Below are 15,386 nucleotides of genomic sequence, written 5' to 3'. Positions count from 1 at the left end.
TATATATACTATTATTTTATATATATCACATAAACTATATATATAAGAAAAACAAGATCAAGTTCCCTGATTATAAATTACAACCCAAATGCAAAGTGCTCATAAATAGCCATTTAGCATTGGTAAAAAATCCACATCTCTCATTTACTTATCATTCATTAAACGGATGTTTACTTAGGACCTACTATGTGCTGGTGACTTTGTCAAGGGCAAAATGTTTAATTATGGTGCTTTTTCAATTATGGCATTGTGAATGTCATTAAATGAGGGATTCTTTCAGTTATCAAATGTGGCTGTGTGTATTAGTGAGCATTATGTCTTTATGAAAATAGAGTGTGTGTAACTGGTGGAACCTTCAAGAACAAAGGCTTATGTCTCACCCAAAACATGTGTCTGTGGTAAATGGCCTCCACATGTCTTCACTCTGGGACCGGCAATAGGCGCTGGGTCTGGGGGACATCACAGTCTTGCAGAGGAAAAAGAAGAAGAAAATGGGAAAAGTGAGCTCACTCTCAAGCCTTTATTCTGAAGTGAAATGGCTCCAGGGCCCACACTTTACTGGCCCAAATTATATACTAAAATAATAGTATATAATTCCCACAGCCCGGGGCAGCACAATAGTTCAGAGTAACATCACTGTCTGCCCCAGAGGGTTGCTCGATGTTTCGTTATTTTTAGATGAAAGATGACTGCTAACAAGGCTGCTATGAACAAAAAGACCTTCTCTCTCTATGAATCACTAACATTTCAACTTCTGTGGTGACATTAGACTTTGTTTTCTTCTTTTTCTCTTTTAGAGACTTAAGTAACAACCGGATAAGCACTCTTTCTAACCAGAGCTTCAGCAACATGACCCAGCTCCTCACCTTGTGAGTACAAAAGTGTGGTACCGAGCTTTTATTAATTCACTGGACAAAATGCGTTTTCTGTGTCTTGGACCTTCCTGGTAAACAAGACAGATGAAGTCTCTGCCTTCAAGGAATGTACATACTTTTTGGGAGAAAAAGACAAATAAAACCTCAGTAAGCCAAAAAATACGGACATTGCATAAGAGTGTTGGGTTCTATAAAAGGAACAAGAATAATGTATGTTTGCAGTGGGGTTAGGAGAGAGCCTTAAGCAGACTTCTGGGGAAAGTCACTTAGAGAAGGCATGGTTGAGGCGTCAGCATCCAGAAGGGGTATTCTGGACTGCGTTTACGAAACAAATGCATTGTATTAGTGAAACAACACAAATATTTTTTTAAATATTATGCATCGATATTCTCAAATTATAAGATGTTAAAATAACCCTTTTAAAACCGCTTTATTTAAAAAAATGACATTTGGCCACTTTGTGATACTTGAGTAAAACAAATTGGCTTGTGTGTGCTTTCAGAATTCTTAGTTACAACCGTCTGAGATGTATTCCTCCTCAAACCTTCGATGGATTGAAATCTCTTCGATTACTGTAAGCATCTAATGTTCAACGAAATACCTTTTTTTCTCCCTCAAGGATTGAGTTTTTGGTTGTCCGTTTAATGATTCAACTGCTTTGTTGATTCTTGAGTGTTTTTGAATATATACTTTAGGGTTCACTACAGATTTGGAAATAGGAGAATTATGTCTTATTGCCTCATTGTTTAAGAGCTTGTGATTCGGAGAATATAAGTTTCTGTGATACTTGTTGAAGTTGTTTATTTGATACTATATAATATTTAGGTGTATGTTTTATATAGATATAACTAATTTTGAAAGAAATGTAATTTCTGTACAGATTATATAATATATAAACTTCGTATGAAATAAAACAGGATCCTCAGTCCCAAGAGCCTCCCCTAGAATTTACCGTTAAACAGTTTGATGTTCTCTTCTGCCCTTCCTTTGTATGCATTTGCGTTTATATCATGACATATGTATGCCCCTGGCTTTGTAAATTTTTAAAACCATAAAGAGGATTTGTTCTTGTTCTGCCACATCTTTACTATCATTTGTTTTACTTCCAAATTTTTGTTACTCTGTGCAGCAGTTTTAAAGAACATCCTACACATTTTGTCTTGGTGCAAACGTGCTAGCGTTTCAGCAGTGATTTGTGGTGGGAAGCTACTGTCAAAAATATTGAAAGAATACCAGAAATAACCATCGAGTTGTCCTTTAAACAAGATTCTGCCAATTTAGGAATTTATTTTTCCCACCAAGTATTTAATACAGTACCTGTTTTAAAACACTCCTGCAAATATTGAATATTATTAATGCTTTCGGTTTTGTCATGTGACAGATGGAACATTATTTTCCATGTCTATTAATTGGCAATTCCGATTACTAGAGCATTTGAGTATATTTTATTTGTTTATTGAGCATTTGTGTTGTTTAATCTATGAGCCTGATCATATCTTTTCCCATTTTCTATTGGATACTTTGTCTTTTTCTTATTAACATAAATATCTTTATGTATGTATTACTTGACTCAAAGTTTGAAGGTCTTTTCACAAAGGAATTATTCCTTGTATCTTATATATGTTGCAAATATTTCCCATCCAGTTCCTTATATGTAATCTTCTATATTATGAATATATTTTAGATAGTCAAAAATTTGTCACTCCTTTTCATTATGGTTTCTAAGTTTTATATAGTGGTTTTGAAAGCTTTCTCTGTCCCATATTTATAAAAAAAAAAAAGAGAGAAAGAGCTCTTCTGTATTTTCTTTTACTACGTTTGTTTTATTTTTGCATTTAACTCTTTGATCTAGAATTTATTTTATGTATATGATGTGAGGTAGCAACTAACTTTTTGTTTTCCGAAATAAATCCCCACTTGTACCAAAACTGTTTATTGACTAGAACATCTTGGCTGCACTGATTTAAAATGCTTATTATAAACTGAAGTTTCATACATGCATGGGAATTTTTCTGAACTTTCTGAATTATAGGAAATTTAATTTTGCATTTTCTTGCTCTTAGCTCTTTACATGGAAATGACATTTCTGTTGTGCCTGAAGGTGCTTTCAATGATCTTTCTGCGTTGTCACACCTGTGAGTACCTAGTTCACATTGTGGTTTTAGTGTCAAACTATCCTCGGCCAGTGGGTTTGAAACATATCGTCCTCTGCTGCCCTCTTTATTGTCACATCATAAGATGTGATTGGTTCCATCTTTAAAAATAAGGTCAAGATTTTTAATATAGATATGGTGGTCTCTACAGTATAGCCTGAATTTATTCTTCTGGCCATTCCTTCCCATTAGTTGAATTTTCTTTGCTTAGCTAAAAGTCTCTTCTTACAAATGTGGTGTCCCTGACTTCCTAGTAGTCTACACCTTATCTCTCGATGTTCTCTGATTCCAGAATTGGCTCTGCCCAAATCCAGCTTTTCTAAGTCACATTCCCAAGTACCACCTCTTCCATGAAGCCTTTCTTGATTTGCTCAAGCTGGATTCATTTATTTAGCAGATTTACTCAGCATCGACTATGGCACCATGCAAAAGTAGATTAGACAGAGTTCAAGACTTTATAGTGTGGTAGAGGGAAACAGTCAAACTCTCATCTTGAGTGAAATGTTTTTCTTTCGTATTCTCTCTCTCATGTAGCCTGTTTGTATCTCCAAACTGCCTGGAAGTACAATAAAACAATTAAAAAATATGTGATAAATTGGGTCCAAAAATCTCAGTTAGGTCAAATTCCATTATTACATGATTTGCAGTTCTATTATTAAGACCATGGCAGAGCTAGAAGGAAGTTCAGGGAACAATCCTAGAACCCAGAGCCTTCTTACGTCAGGCTGACTTTGGTGTCACCTGGTGGCAGTTATCTGCTTTGACTTAAATTCAATGTCAGTTGGCTCTCAGTTTTCCCAAGGAGCTTGCCTTCCATATTCGCTCTTGGCTTTGCCCTCCCCTTTAAAACGCACCAAACCCCAAGAAGATAAGACATTTAGAAAATTGGGAAAGGGGGATGGGCAGAGAATAGCAGCTAATAGTCAATCGTGCTGTATCTGAATTTGCCTTATGGGGGCTGTGTGATCAATGCAGGATTTCACACATCTGACTGGTGCTTACGGTTAATATTCCTTCTACTAAACTGTTAGGTTCCAGGAGGCGAGACCTCCATCTTTTCATATTTGAGCCCCAGCACCTACCTCAAAGTCAATGTCAGGGCCAGTCCTCTAAAAGCTCCAGGGATGTCATTTGCCTGAGATACACTGTTAATTAAACCAGAAGTTCAGGGCTGCAAGACTGATACTATCTGGCAGAGACTGCAGCATAAAGAAGGATGTGGCCATCCATCCGCCAGTGTTAGGGCGATGAGTCACGAAAGGCTGCATGGGAAAGGTGTTGCTTGAACTAAATAGAACTCCCTTTATCTGACCAATCCCACTAACAGTGAAAGTAATCTGAATCTTCTTTGTCATGTATCCTATTTGGTCATGTATTCCATTTATGCATTTGTCTTTTACTCCTCAGGTTATAAAAAGCCCTACCCTATTCACATTTTCCACTGTGCCCCCTGACATAATAAGGACCAAGTAAATGTCAGTAAAAATGAGATCAAATTACTCAAAGACATAATTTTGCTCATTTTTAATTTAGAAGAAGGGTTAGAATCTGGCATATATATGGGAATAAAATTTACTACGCTCCAATTCTTGGTTAGAGTTGGGCATTAAAACTACTACAATATAAAGTATTACTGTTTTATAAACCTATTTGGGGGGTTTTCTAATAGACGAGTAAGACTGGTATTGCCTTAACTGTAGACCTAAAAACATTACTAATCTGATGTTAATTATAAATTAGAATTAATCAGTTTTTAAATACCACTTTATGTATTCCTTGCGCTCAGATGTGGCAGTTTTACGAACCCATAGGTTAACTTCTTTGACCTCAGTTTCTTAATCTGTAAAATGGGTTAATAATATTGCCCTCAGAAGGTTGCTCTTTTGCATAAAATGAGGTAATTCATGTAAATAAATGGCTTAGCATGGTTCTTGCATATTGTAATGATGTAATAAGTGTTAACTATTATCTTGAGTACTTTCCCTATTGCTACTACTGCTTGTGTGAATAGGAACCAAAGTTCTAAAATGAAAGACCTTGTAAAGGGACAGACATCCAGTGACAGTCTAAATCAGCTCAGCGAGCTAACTGTGCATCTTTATTACCTCGCGCTCTTTCTTAGCTTTGCCCTTTGTACTTACTGGATCTTTTCACTCTGAAACATTCTTCTCAGCCTATCTTCTCCCACTATCTAAATGCTTAGAGATTTTTAGCCACCAGTCCCCCCTCTTTTCACAGCCATCGTGTAAATTCTTCTAGGAGAGCACTTCTAAGTGAAATCCATTTGCACATATGAGTATACGTTAATCTCCTTTGTAGAGGAGTCTTCCTGTGTAGCAGTTAAAAATAACCTGGTTTTCATGTCTGGGTCCCCAGAATCTGCCGTAGTGATAGACTTCTCATTAAATAGTTGGTGAATGAAGGGAAGTGTTAATCTGCACTGAGAGTGTGCTTACATCCAATATAAACCTGTCCCTGCAAATATAAGACGACCTTTTTAATTCCGATAAGTGTGTGAACACTAGTAACAACTCACTTAATCTCAGTTGCACTAATTCAGGAAAATGGATAATCCCAATGTCTCCATTTTCTCTGAAATTGTTTTCACTAATAAATCCACAGAGATTTTCTACTGAGCATCGTTTGGAGTTATGTTCCCTTAGGAAATAACCATAATCTCATACGTGTGTGTGTATGTGTGTGTGTGTGTGTGCACACGATGTGCTTTTTGGTGGTGTTTTCCAGAGCAATTGGAGCCAACCCTCTCTACTGCGACTGTAACATGCAATGGTTATCGGACTGGGTGAAGTCAGAATATAAAGAACCGGGAATCGCTCGTTGTGCTGGTCCCGGAGAAATGGCAGATAAACTGTTACTCACAACTCCCTCCAAAAAATTTACATGTCAAGGTAAGGTTTTTAATTATTCATATTTCTGTCAATAACAATTCACTGTATTAATTTCAAAAGAAAAACAATAATAATTTGCCACTGGACCTCAAAGGTATAGACGAAAAGCGCCAGTAACTAATTGCTGTTTCCACCTGTGCTTGGACGAGACAGGGCACTTAGTTACCTGAGTCATGAATTACTCAGGAGCCCGAGTAATGAAGTAGGCTGTTCAAATAAATTGCAGAAATAGTCTACTGGAAATGACTAAGTTTTCTTGAAAACGCATGAAGAATAGAGTACACGATTTCTGGAAATTCTTCTTATAGCCTCTAACAAGTGAAATATTTTGCTTTTGCCTCATCTGAACATGTGCCCTGCTCCTAGGGCTGCCAGGGCCCTGTGGCTTCCTGCTGCCAGGTAAGGAGACATGAGCCCTCCCGCGTGTCGGGCCAAACCTTCCGACCTGCCTCGTGTGCTGCCATCGTCCTGTGTTAGCGTGGCTCTTTCTTCTTTGTTTGTTTCCTCTTTTCCCCTTCTTCGTTTTTTTGTACTTGTGAATTCAAAATAGTGTCTTAGAAACGAATATTTTCTTCTCTTATTACAAGTGCAATATATGCCTAACATAGAAAAGGTAAAGAATAGGAAAATAGAAACCATAAGAACCATTTTATTTCTGCAAGAACTAAAATGATTATCATTAATCACAATACCTAGAGATGAGCGCTGTTAAATTTGTTTTGTCTGTCTATCCACCGTTACTAATCAAATGTATGAATTTAAGTTAATTACCAAAAGTGAGATAGAAGGTTTCTGTTATTCTTAATTTGTAGATTTTCAAGAGGGCCATTCATGTTTATGAAACATATTTTATGAACAAAACTAAATCCTAGGTAGCATGGAGCATAGACAAGTTTATGCTATGGTCTTGCCTTCCAAGGCTTGCAAACCTAGCTGAAAACGTAAGCTTGCAACATTTGGACATTTACGTAGGAAAAACGCATTTAAGGAGATAATGTCGTGAAGTGGAACCATGGCCTGAGTGCTGAAGCCCAGCCCATATTAGCCTGGGCTAAATGCCAGCTTTACTTTTCAATAGTTATGTAACTTTAGTTTAATAGTTTAGCCAGTCTGTGCCTCAGTTTCCTCATATGTAAGCAGCGACAATGATAGACAATAATACCTAAAAGGGTTTTGTTGGATGAGTTTTATATGTGGAATCCAAAAAAAAAAAAAAGTTGATTTTCTAGAAACAAAGAACAGAAAGGTAGTTACTAGTGAATTTTAAATGTTATTTAAATTTAAATGTAAACAGAACAGTTGCTACAACAGGGCCTGGGATAAAGGGAAAATGGGGAGCTGTAGGTTAAAGGGTTCAAGCTTTCAGTTACAAGAAAAAGCTCTGAGGACGGCATGTACAGCATGGTGGCTTAAGTTAATACGGTATCGTGTCCTTGAAATTTGCTAAGAGTAGATCTTGAACGTTTTCATGATACCCAGAAGTTAGCTGTGTGAGAGGACAGATGTGTTAATCTTGGCGATCATTCCACTATATATATATATCTCAAATCATCGCTTAAAATTTATACCATTGTATTTGTCAACTATTCCTCAATAAAGTTGGAAAAGATTAGTTGAATGAATATATGTAAAACATGTTACCTTACACACTGGAGCACTCACTCTAGGTTAACTATTAATTTTATTATTATAACTTTTCGAAACCCAACAAAAATGATGTGGGATTCTGTACGATTTATTGGTTAAAGAAAGAATTTTCAAAAACCGTATTCTCTCCAAACATTTTGAACCTGGCATCTAATGCTTTTTTCCATAACTATAAATGGTAGCAAAATGTCATTTGTGGTGCATTGTAAAGTTTGACATTTTAAAACAAAACTCTTCCATTATTTTTTAAAATGTATTTGGTGGAATCTAAATATAACAGCTAATTTTAAAAGAGACAAAAACAAGATTCCCTTTAATATTTTACACTGTCCTTTTTCCTTGAACTTCTGTTTTTCTCCTTAAATTTCTATTTCCAGTACCTCAGAGAAACATATCGTTCTTTGTTACAAAAAATGTATATATCATTTGAATTTTAAAAATTTCCTGCCGTCAAAAATCTGTGTGTTTTAAAATTTTTCTTTGAATTGAATCAGTTTCATTAATTCTCAAATATTGATTGGGACACCACTGCTAGTGAACAGCGTAATTATTTATGTACATTTTAACATTTTTACTAAAAATTGAAAGTAGAATTTTATTGGAAATGCCTCTCTGGGATAATGTGCATTGATTGCAAGAGGCTTTGCAAATAACCAGTATTTTAAAGTGTTCTTTTATGACCTAAGATGTTTCCTTGGAGCGGTGCCCCACGGTGAATGTCTGGTGGTAGACTGAGAGGAACACCATTCTTTGTAAAGTCATGTGATTGTCAAAAGGAAGGAGAAACTGGCAAAAAAGTTTAGTCCTAAGCATGGTAGTAGGCAGGATGGTTTTAGAGAGATTGTGTGGGGAATTTGAGAAACTGCAAATTGATTCTATTACACGTCTCTGTGCCCAAGAATGCACTCACTCCATTTTGAAAAATGCTAGTGATTATCTATATTTCTGAAAGGTCAGAGTTCTCTGGAGTTTTTAAAAAATATTTTATGATAACGCAAATTTGAGAAAAGCTACATACTTATATTCCATTCTTAGTGCATCCTAGTTCGCATTAATTTATTAAATGTTCCCAGAATCCAAACGCGTGCATGCATACGCGCACACTTATATACATAAATATCTTTTTAACTCAAGATTTGTCGGAGTCAGTCCTGCCCTATAGAACTTTCTGCAGTAACGGTGACTGCTCGGTATCTGCAGTCTCCACTATGGGAGCCACTAGCTACGTGTTGTTGTTGAGCACTTAAAACTTGTCAAATGCAACTGGGGAACTGAATTTTAAATTTTATGTAAATTTAAATGTAAGTAGAACAGTCGCCACCAGGGCTCAGAGGAATCACGTGGAGGTTGGACGGCGGTGAAAGGTCCAGTGCTGTAGATGCGTCTACGCCAGCTGTTTGGACAAGCGGGCAGGTGTGAAGACGGTGCTGCAGGTGGGCAGAAGCGCAGACACAGAGGGCGCTGGAGGGAAGGGCAGGACTGTGCCAGGAAGTGGGTGTGATGACACTTGCTAATTGACAGATGGTGGCAGGCCCTAGATCTCTCAGCTCAGTGGTGGCAGTTTAGCTTCATATTCTCTGAGTTACCAAAGCAACAGATTACATCTATTTCAAGGTGTACCCTAAACCGGATAGCAAGCCGCATGGGCGTAAGCCAGCGGGCAAGCAGTATAGACATTCGGAACTCAACAAATGTAATGTAGTTGCATTTAGCAGACTTTAGGATTGAGGACTCAGTTTCTCTATACCTTAGTATAATTTTAGAGTGATGGCAAGTACTGAAACTCATAATGACTCAGCATTTGTCAAATTATTGTGAGATTTCATTATCTTAAGACTCTGCTAGTTTAAGATTTATAACAATTCAGACTGCATCTCTACCAATATTACTACTGCTACTATTACTACTACTAATAGCAATAATATAAAAATAATAATAATGATAACATAATAAAAAGAACAACTAATTTGTATTGAGCAGTTTGCATTGTGTTGAGAATTTTACAGATACTTATCTCTCTTAATTTCTGCATCATTCTTATAGTAGGCACTATTATTTCTCCCCTTGAGAGATGAAATACTGTAATTTAGGGAAATTAAGTAATTAATTCAAAATCTCTCAGCTGCCAAGTGAAGGAGCCAGAAGTAGAACCCTGACTCTCTGACCATAGAGCTTGCCTCTCAAGTTTACTTTCTAATTTTCAATAAAAATATTCTCAAAACAAATTATCAATATAAATGATTGTCACCCTACTATTAAAACATACTTAGGAAATGAAAGTCGTGAACCTCTCTCACACACTTTGCTAGAAATATTTACTTATGATAAATGGCTTGGTATAAAGCAAGTTATCCTAATCTATTAATTAAAATAATTCAGTCCATGAAATCTGAGTATGTGTTTCAGAGCTTACATATCTTATGAGCTTAAAAGCAATAAAATGAAGCTTCTTTAAATATTTACATACTTAGGAAATGAAAGTCGTGAACCTCTCTCATACACTTTGCTAGAAATATTTACTTATAATAAATGGCTTGGTATAAGGCAAGTTATCCTAATCTATTAATTAAAATAATTCATTCTATGAAATCTGAGTACTGTGTTTCAGAGCTTACATACCTTATGAGCTTAAAAGCAATAAAATGAAGCTTCTTTAAATATTTTATAATTTGAGTTTTTTATATTTTAATGTAGCTTTTCCCATAGTCATGCCAGTTTAATGTATTTTATTTTATTTTATTTTATGTGTTTTATTTTTGAAATTACATATTCACAAATCTTAGGATTTATATACTCCTAAAATCTGTAAATATGTAATTTCAAATGACAGCAGGAAGATGAATATTATTTATTTGAAGACATGTTTACATAGCTATATTTAAATATACTTTAAAGGTTTTCTCTGCTAGGAAAGGCTGTGCTATTACTTCGAGTAATTAATTCTTTCAAAACGATTTTCACTCTACAGTTTTTAAAAGTATTTTTTTTGTAGTATAATCTCATAGTTTCAGTGGACAACAGAAATAAAGGAACTGGATAAAATAGATTATCAGCGCATATTTAATTAACACCCAGATTAGAACATTCTTGAGTGGGAAGCAGGTAGTAGTGACTGGTCTTTATAAGCCACATGTCCCATCCTCGTCTTTTAATATCAGATGAAATGAGAATGATTAAGCACTCCACAGTGAAGCAGAGATTTTTGCCCCATCCAGGTTTTCATTGAGAAAGTCAGCATGCAATGCAGAATAGTGCTGATTTCTAATGTTGTTCTCGGTTCGAGAAGATTTAGCTATTCAAACAACTTTTTCATGTTTAAATTGACAGACATTTATTCAACACTTAAATATGCTAAGGAAAGAGCTCTCTAATGGAAATGAACTATATATTCCTTCTTTCATTCAACAAATATTACATGACTTCCTGTTAAGCACCAGGCACAGTTCCAAAGTGCTAAGAACATAACAATAAACAAGGCATAAAAAGCACAACCCTGTCATAATAGTGCTGAGAATCTACTGATAGATAGGTTTGAATAGATAATTCTGAATCAGTATGGAGGTTTAGTGATTGAAAAAAAGAGATATATGATATTAATAATATTCACACCAAATTATGGAATTGCAACTGAAACCCCCAGGTCTGTCAGGCCATCAGAAGATTCTTATAGTGAGTCAAGTGAGTAACTGAGAATGGAGCACAGAAAAGGAGGAGATGCCCCAATGGGCATGTGTCTGGAGAGGCAGGGATATGGTCTCCAGGTACTCAGTTACTTCTCTTGGAAAGGCCAGCTGAAAGGGTCAGAGGCCTCTTTTAGATATCCCAAGATATTCACCAGTTTACCATCACACGGTCGATCTCTTCCTCTAATTTAATATGTTAAAAATCTTCTGGATTCTGCAATCCCTGAGGAAAATTCCACAGCTTTCAGCAATATTTCAACATTGTTAGATTGTCATTTGTCTCAGCAAGATCAACATCCTCCTTTTGGGGGCAGTTCTTAACAAGCTTGAGGTCTTTTGTTTTATGTCAAATTTATTGGTTGGCATTATCTTTAGTCATTAATTAAAGTATGAAGGCAATTAGATAATTTAGCTCAAATTAGAAATAATGAAAAATTCACTAGTTAGATAAGCTTCGAAGTAGTATTTGGAACATTTTTTTTTCTACATTTTCAGATTTAGTATCACTATCACGTAGTTATAACTTTGAAATAACCTTAGCTTTTGAGAATTATGATTTGCCCACTGGCTAAAGCAAATATTCAAATTTGTATATAGTTACTTTCCAAAACACCGTCTTTAAAAAACAAATGGGGATTATTTTTTATTATACTTCTTAAATCTTAAAACACTTAAATTTTTGCCGACATTTATTTTAATAAGTCATGAGAACCACTAATTAATATTCTGTTCTTAAATATTTTACATCCATATTTCTCTGATTCAATAATTCCATAAACTAATTGTTGCTATTTTCTATTTAAATGTGACTCAAGAAATTCATTTTACTGGCCTAAGGTCACGTGTGTATATAGAAAGTGGCCAAGCCAGGTGATCCCAGAGGTGTACCATCCAGCCTTTGTGGTTTTGTTTAACCATTTATATAATGCAGATTTATACCCTCAGTCACCTGGTGACCATTTCCATCCCTCTAGTGAAATCATAGGGATACCGGCATCTTCCATCTTGCCAATTTCAGTGGCTTCTCTTCTCCCTTTTCATCTTAAATAGTGGTGCCCACTGTTCCTTCTCGTACATTCTGTTTGCCTCTTTCTTCATCCCTGTGTTGACACTTCTTACTGACTCTTTAATATTGACATATGTGGTATCCTCTCCATATTAAATGCATTGCTTTCAACTCCATGGCTTCAGATATCTAGCCATGACTACTCTTATGAACTTCAGATTTATATTTTCACTCACTTAGAGAATTCTTCCTTCTTGATGGCTTGCAGAAACTTAAAACACATTTTTTCAAAACATACATTTCCGTTACCCACATCCTCTTATGACTACGTTCCATACTTGATACAAATGTGTCTCTACTACTGAACTACTGAAGTTGTTCTAGAAACTCGAGCATTTCATGGCTTTGAACTCTCAAAACTTAGCCTGGTGTCTGTAGTAGATCCTCAATAAGTATTTGATAAATGAATGTAACAATGATGGAATGTTTAAATATGTGACTGATATTCATGCTTAAGAAATGTAATAACATCATATTAAGTGGAATGCATAATCTTTGATTTTAAATAAAAATCCCCTCTTAATTATGCCCAACCTTAAATATCTCCTACACGTTTTTCTGAGTTGTCTTTGGTGTACCTCTGACTTTTTACAAGAGCAGTGCTAGAAGATTTTGTTATTTGACTTGTGTTTCCAAGGGATGCCAGAAAGAAGGCAGACTCTGGGGTAGAGTTAGAAATTGGTGTCTGGAGCTTTTAGTCATAAATCAAAGTGAGAAACAATTCTCAATGGGTGGCAATGCTGGTGTCAGGTGCATAGCTAGTGATTTGAGTCAAGTAAGCAAGTCTGTCTACAAGCTTTAACAGATTTGAGGTCCGGCGGTTCTTCCATTAAAGATTAAAGTAACTGACAAAGACAAATTGTTAACCAAACTTTCTTCTCAGTTCCCCTTTGAATTATTAAGCTAAACACACCTCCAGTGCAGATAGCTGATGCTCGAAGGCTCTCTCAAATAAGACCAAATCTTAAATCAGTCTAGTTAGCCTGCACTGGCCTCTTTCATTTTAGTGGCAGTAATGAAAACCTATAGTGCTAGTGCTAGATTTATCTTCTCCGTGACACACATCTTATGAGGGCCAATATTTTGGCAATCATTTAGCATTTCTTGGAACCAGTCAGCTTTGGGAAGGAGGAAAGATCGAAGATCGGCAAAGTTGTATCAGCAAGCAGGCTGTAGTTTCTTACCAAGTAGCTATGCAAGAGGAAAAGAGACTCTCTCCTCGTCAGTGGCGTACAGTTATTTCTGGTGGTTTCCATACCGTATTTAAAAATCAAAGTTGCACTCCTTAAAAGTGTAAAACCATTAACTCTGGGTGGGTATTGTTACCCACTGGGTAATTATCTTTTGGTGTACCCACTTCTGTTCCCCCAAGGTTTTGATGATAACAGCCCCTACAGCTTCCCCAAATGTCAGCGATTCCTGGCATAGACAGAAGGTACTTAGTGAACCTGCGATGAATGAATAAATGGCAAGCTCTAATGTGCCTTTGTCTGTGTTAAATTTGGGTAAATTTGGGTATTTCTCCTTTTAGGTGAATCAGTTATATCCCTCCAACTTCCACCCATCACCTTAGCTTCTTTGGAAGTCGAGGAAAGAGTTTCCAAATTCACTGTGGCTTCTGTGCTTGTTCTCACTGTATGACATATTCAACATCCATTAGTATCTCATTTAATACTGAAAACAACCCATTGAGATGGCTGCTATTATTCTCCTAACTCCACACACTTAAGTTACAAATCTAGGTTACTAACTTGGGGTGATGGACTTCAGATTTGCTCTCTGAGATTGCTATGCATTGTGCTCATGCCCATTTCTGAACATCTTCTCTTCATCTGGGACTGACCAAGTGTGAAAATCCTACAAGTGCCGGTTTGCTTCTAGAGAGCTGTGCTATCTCTTATACCATTTCATTATGACTTTTTTTTAGCATGTCCATTTAACTCTGATACCATTACTTTATTGTAGAAACAGAGGAATTATATAATTCCCTTTGAATAAGAACTTTGCAGGAAGGGATCTCATAGAAAGTGTCCTGGGTGAAAAATGAATCGCAAATTGATGACAAGCAGGTGATGAAAGATAGTTTCAGAAGAGGAGCAAAATATGGGTGGGAAGTGAATGAGAGAACCAGATACAAGGGATAGTTAACCCTAGAACAACATGAGTTTGAACCGCATGGGCCCACCTATGCCTGGAATTTTTCCTATAAATACCTGTACTGTTTTCATCCATGGTTGGGAGTCTGAGGATGCAGAGGGCAGACTGCATTGATCTGTGCCATTTTAAATAGGGGACTTGAGTGTCTGCAGATTGTGCTATTATCTGAAAATCCTGCAACCAATCCCCTGAGGTTACTGAAGGACAATTTAAGTTTTGGGGGAGTCAGAAGTTATATGTGGATTTTCAACTGTTGGGGATCAGCACCCCTAATGTTACCGAGTTCTTCAAGGGTCAGCTGTCGTTCTGAAGGGCTAAAGTATAGAAATAAGAAGGTTTAGATAAACCACTAGACATAAAAACCACATTATAAGAAGGATGTTCAATTAGATGTAATTACAATCTAAATAAAGTAGAAAAGGGGATTATAGTATTCTGAGACATTTGGACATATCGGGATGCTGCTATTTGGAATTTATACAACTTATAAATATCTTTTGAATTACCATTCACTCATACTTGGGTACTAGAAATAATAAATTATCATCAAAGAATTGACAGTAAAAGGATTTGAATAGAGGAGAAGCAAATAGAATGGTAGCTGTTGTAGTCAACTTTATCATCCTGAAGGAATTAGAATTCAGTGTTTTGCTGTATATTCCCAATCTTGATGTCACCAAGACAGTCTAGGTTTAAGCCGTTTTCAGAAGAGGCCCATCTACATGGGAAAGCTTTTTTTTTATTTTGCTTTCTTTACCTAAATTGAATATATACAAGGAGGCAATGATCTCCCTTCATATTCGTATAAGAAGTCACAGACACTGAAAATAATTGAACAGAATTAGCTCTATTTGGTCCTGGAAAAAAGTGGAGAAATTAGATAGTGCTTATTAATC

The 15,386-nt window shown here is 36.1% G+C and overlaps 1 protein-coding gene across 3 annotated transcripts in view; it reads left to right on the top strand.

The window, feature by feature from the left end:
- Window positions 1–15,386, top strand: part of SLIT2 (slit guidance ligand 2) — a 325,399-nt gene that overhangs the window by 260,345 nt on the left and 49,668 nt on the right. For all 3 annotated transcript variants that reach the window (XM_015594878.1, XM_015594877.1, XM_015594879.1), the window contains 4 exons: window positions 798–869; window positions 1,378–1,449; window positions 2,939–3,010; window positions 5,774–5,937. In XM_015594878.1, the coding sequence (XP_015450364.1) occupies window positions 798–869; window positions 1,378–1,449; window positions 2,939–3,010; window positions 5,774–5,937 (380 nt within the window). The remainder of the gene's footprint in view (window positions 1–797; window positions 870–1,377; window positions 1,450–2,938; window positions 3,011–5,773; window positions 5,938–15,386) is intronic.

This window comes from Pteropus alecto, unplaced genomic scaffold, assembly GCF_000325575.1.
Source record: "Pteropus alecto unplaced genomic scaffold, ASM32557v1 scaffold5, whole genome shotgun sequence".
NCBI lineage: Eukaryota > Metazoa > Chordata > Mammalia > Chiroptera > Pteropodidae > Pteropus > Pteropus alecto.
Note: the sequence above shows the minus strand (reverse complement) of the source record. Positions and strands in the feature narration are given on the sequence as shown.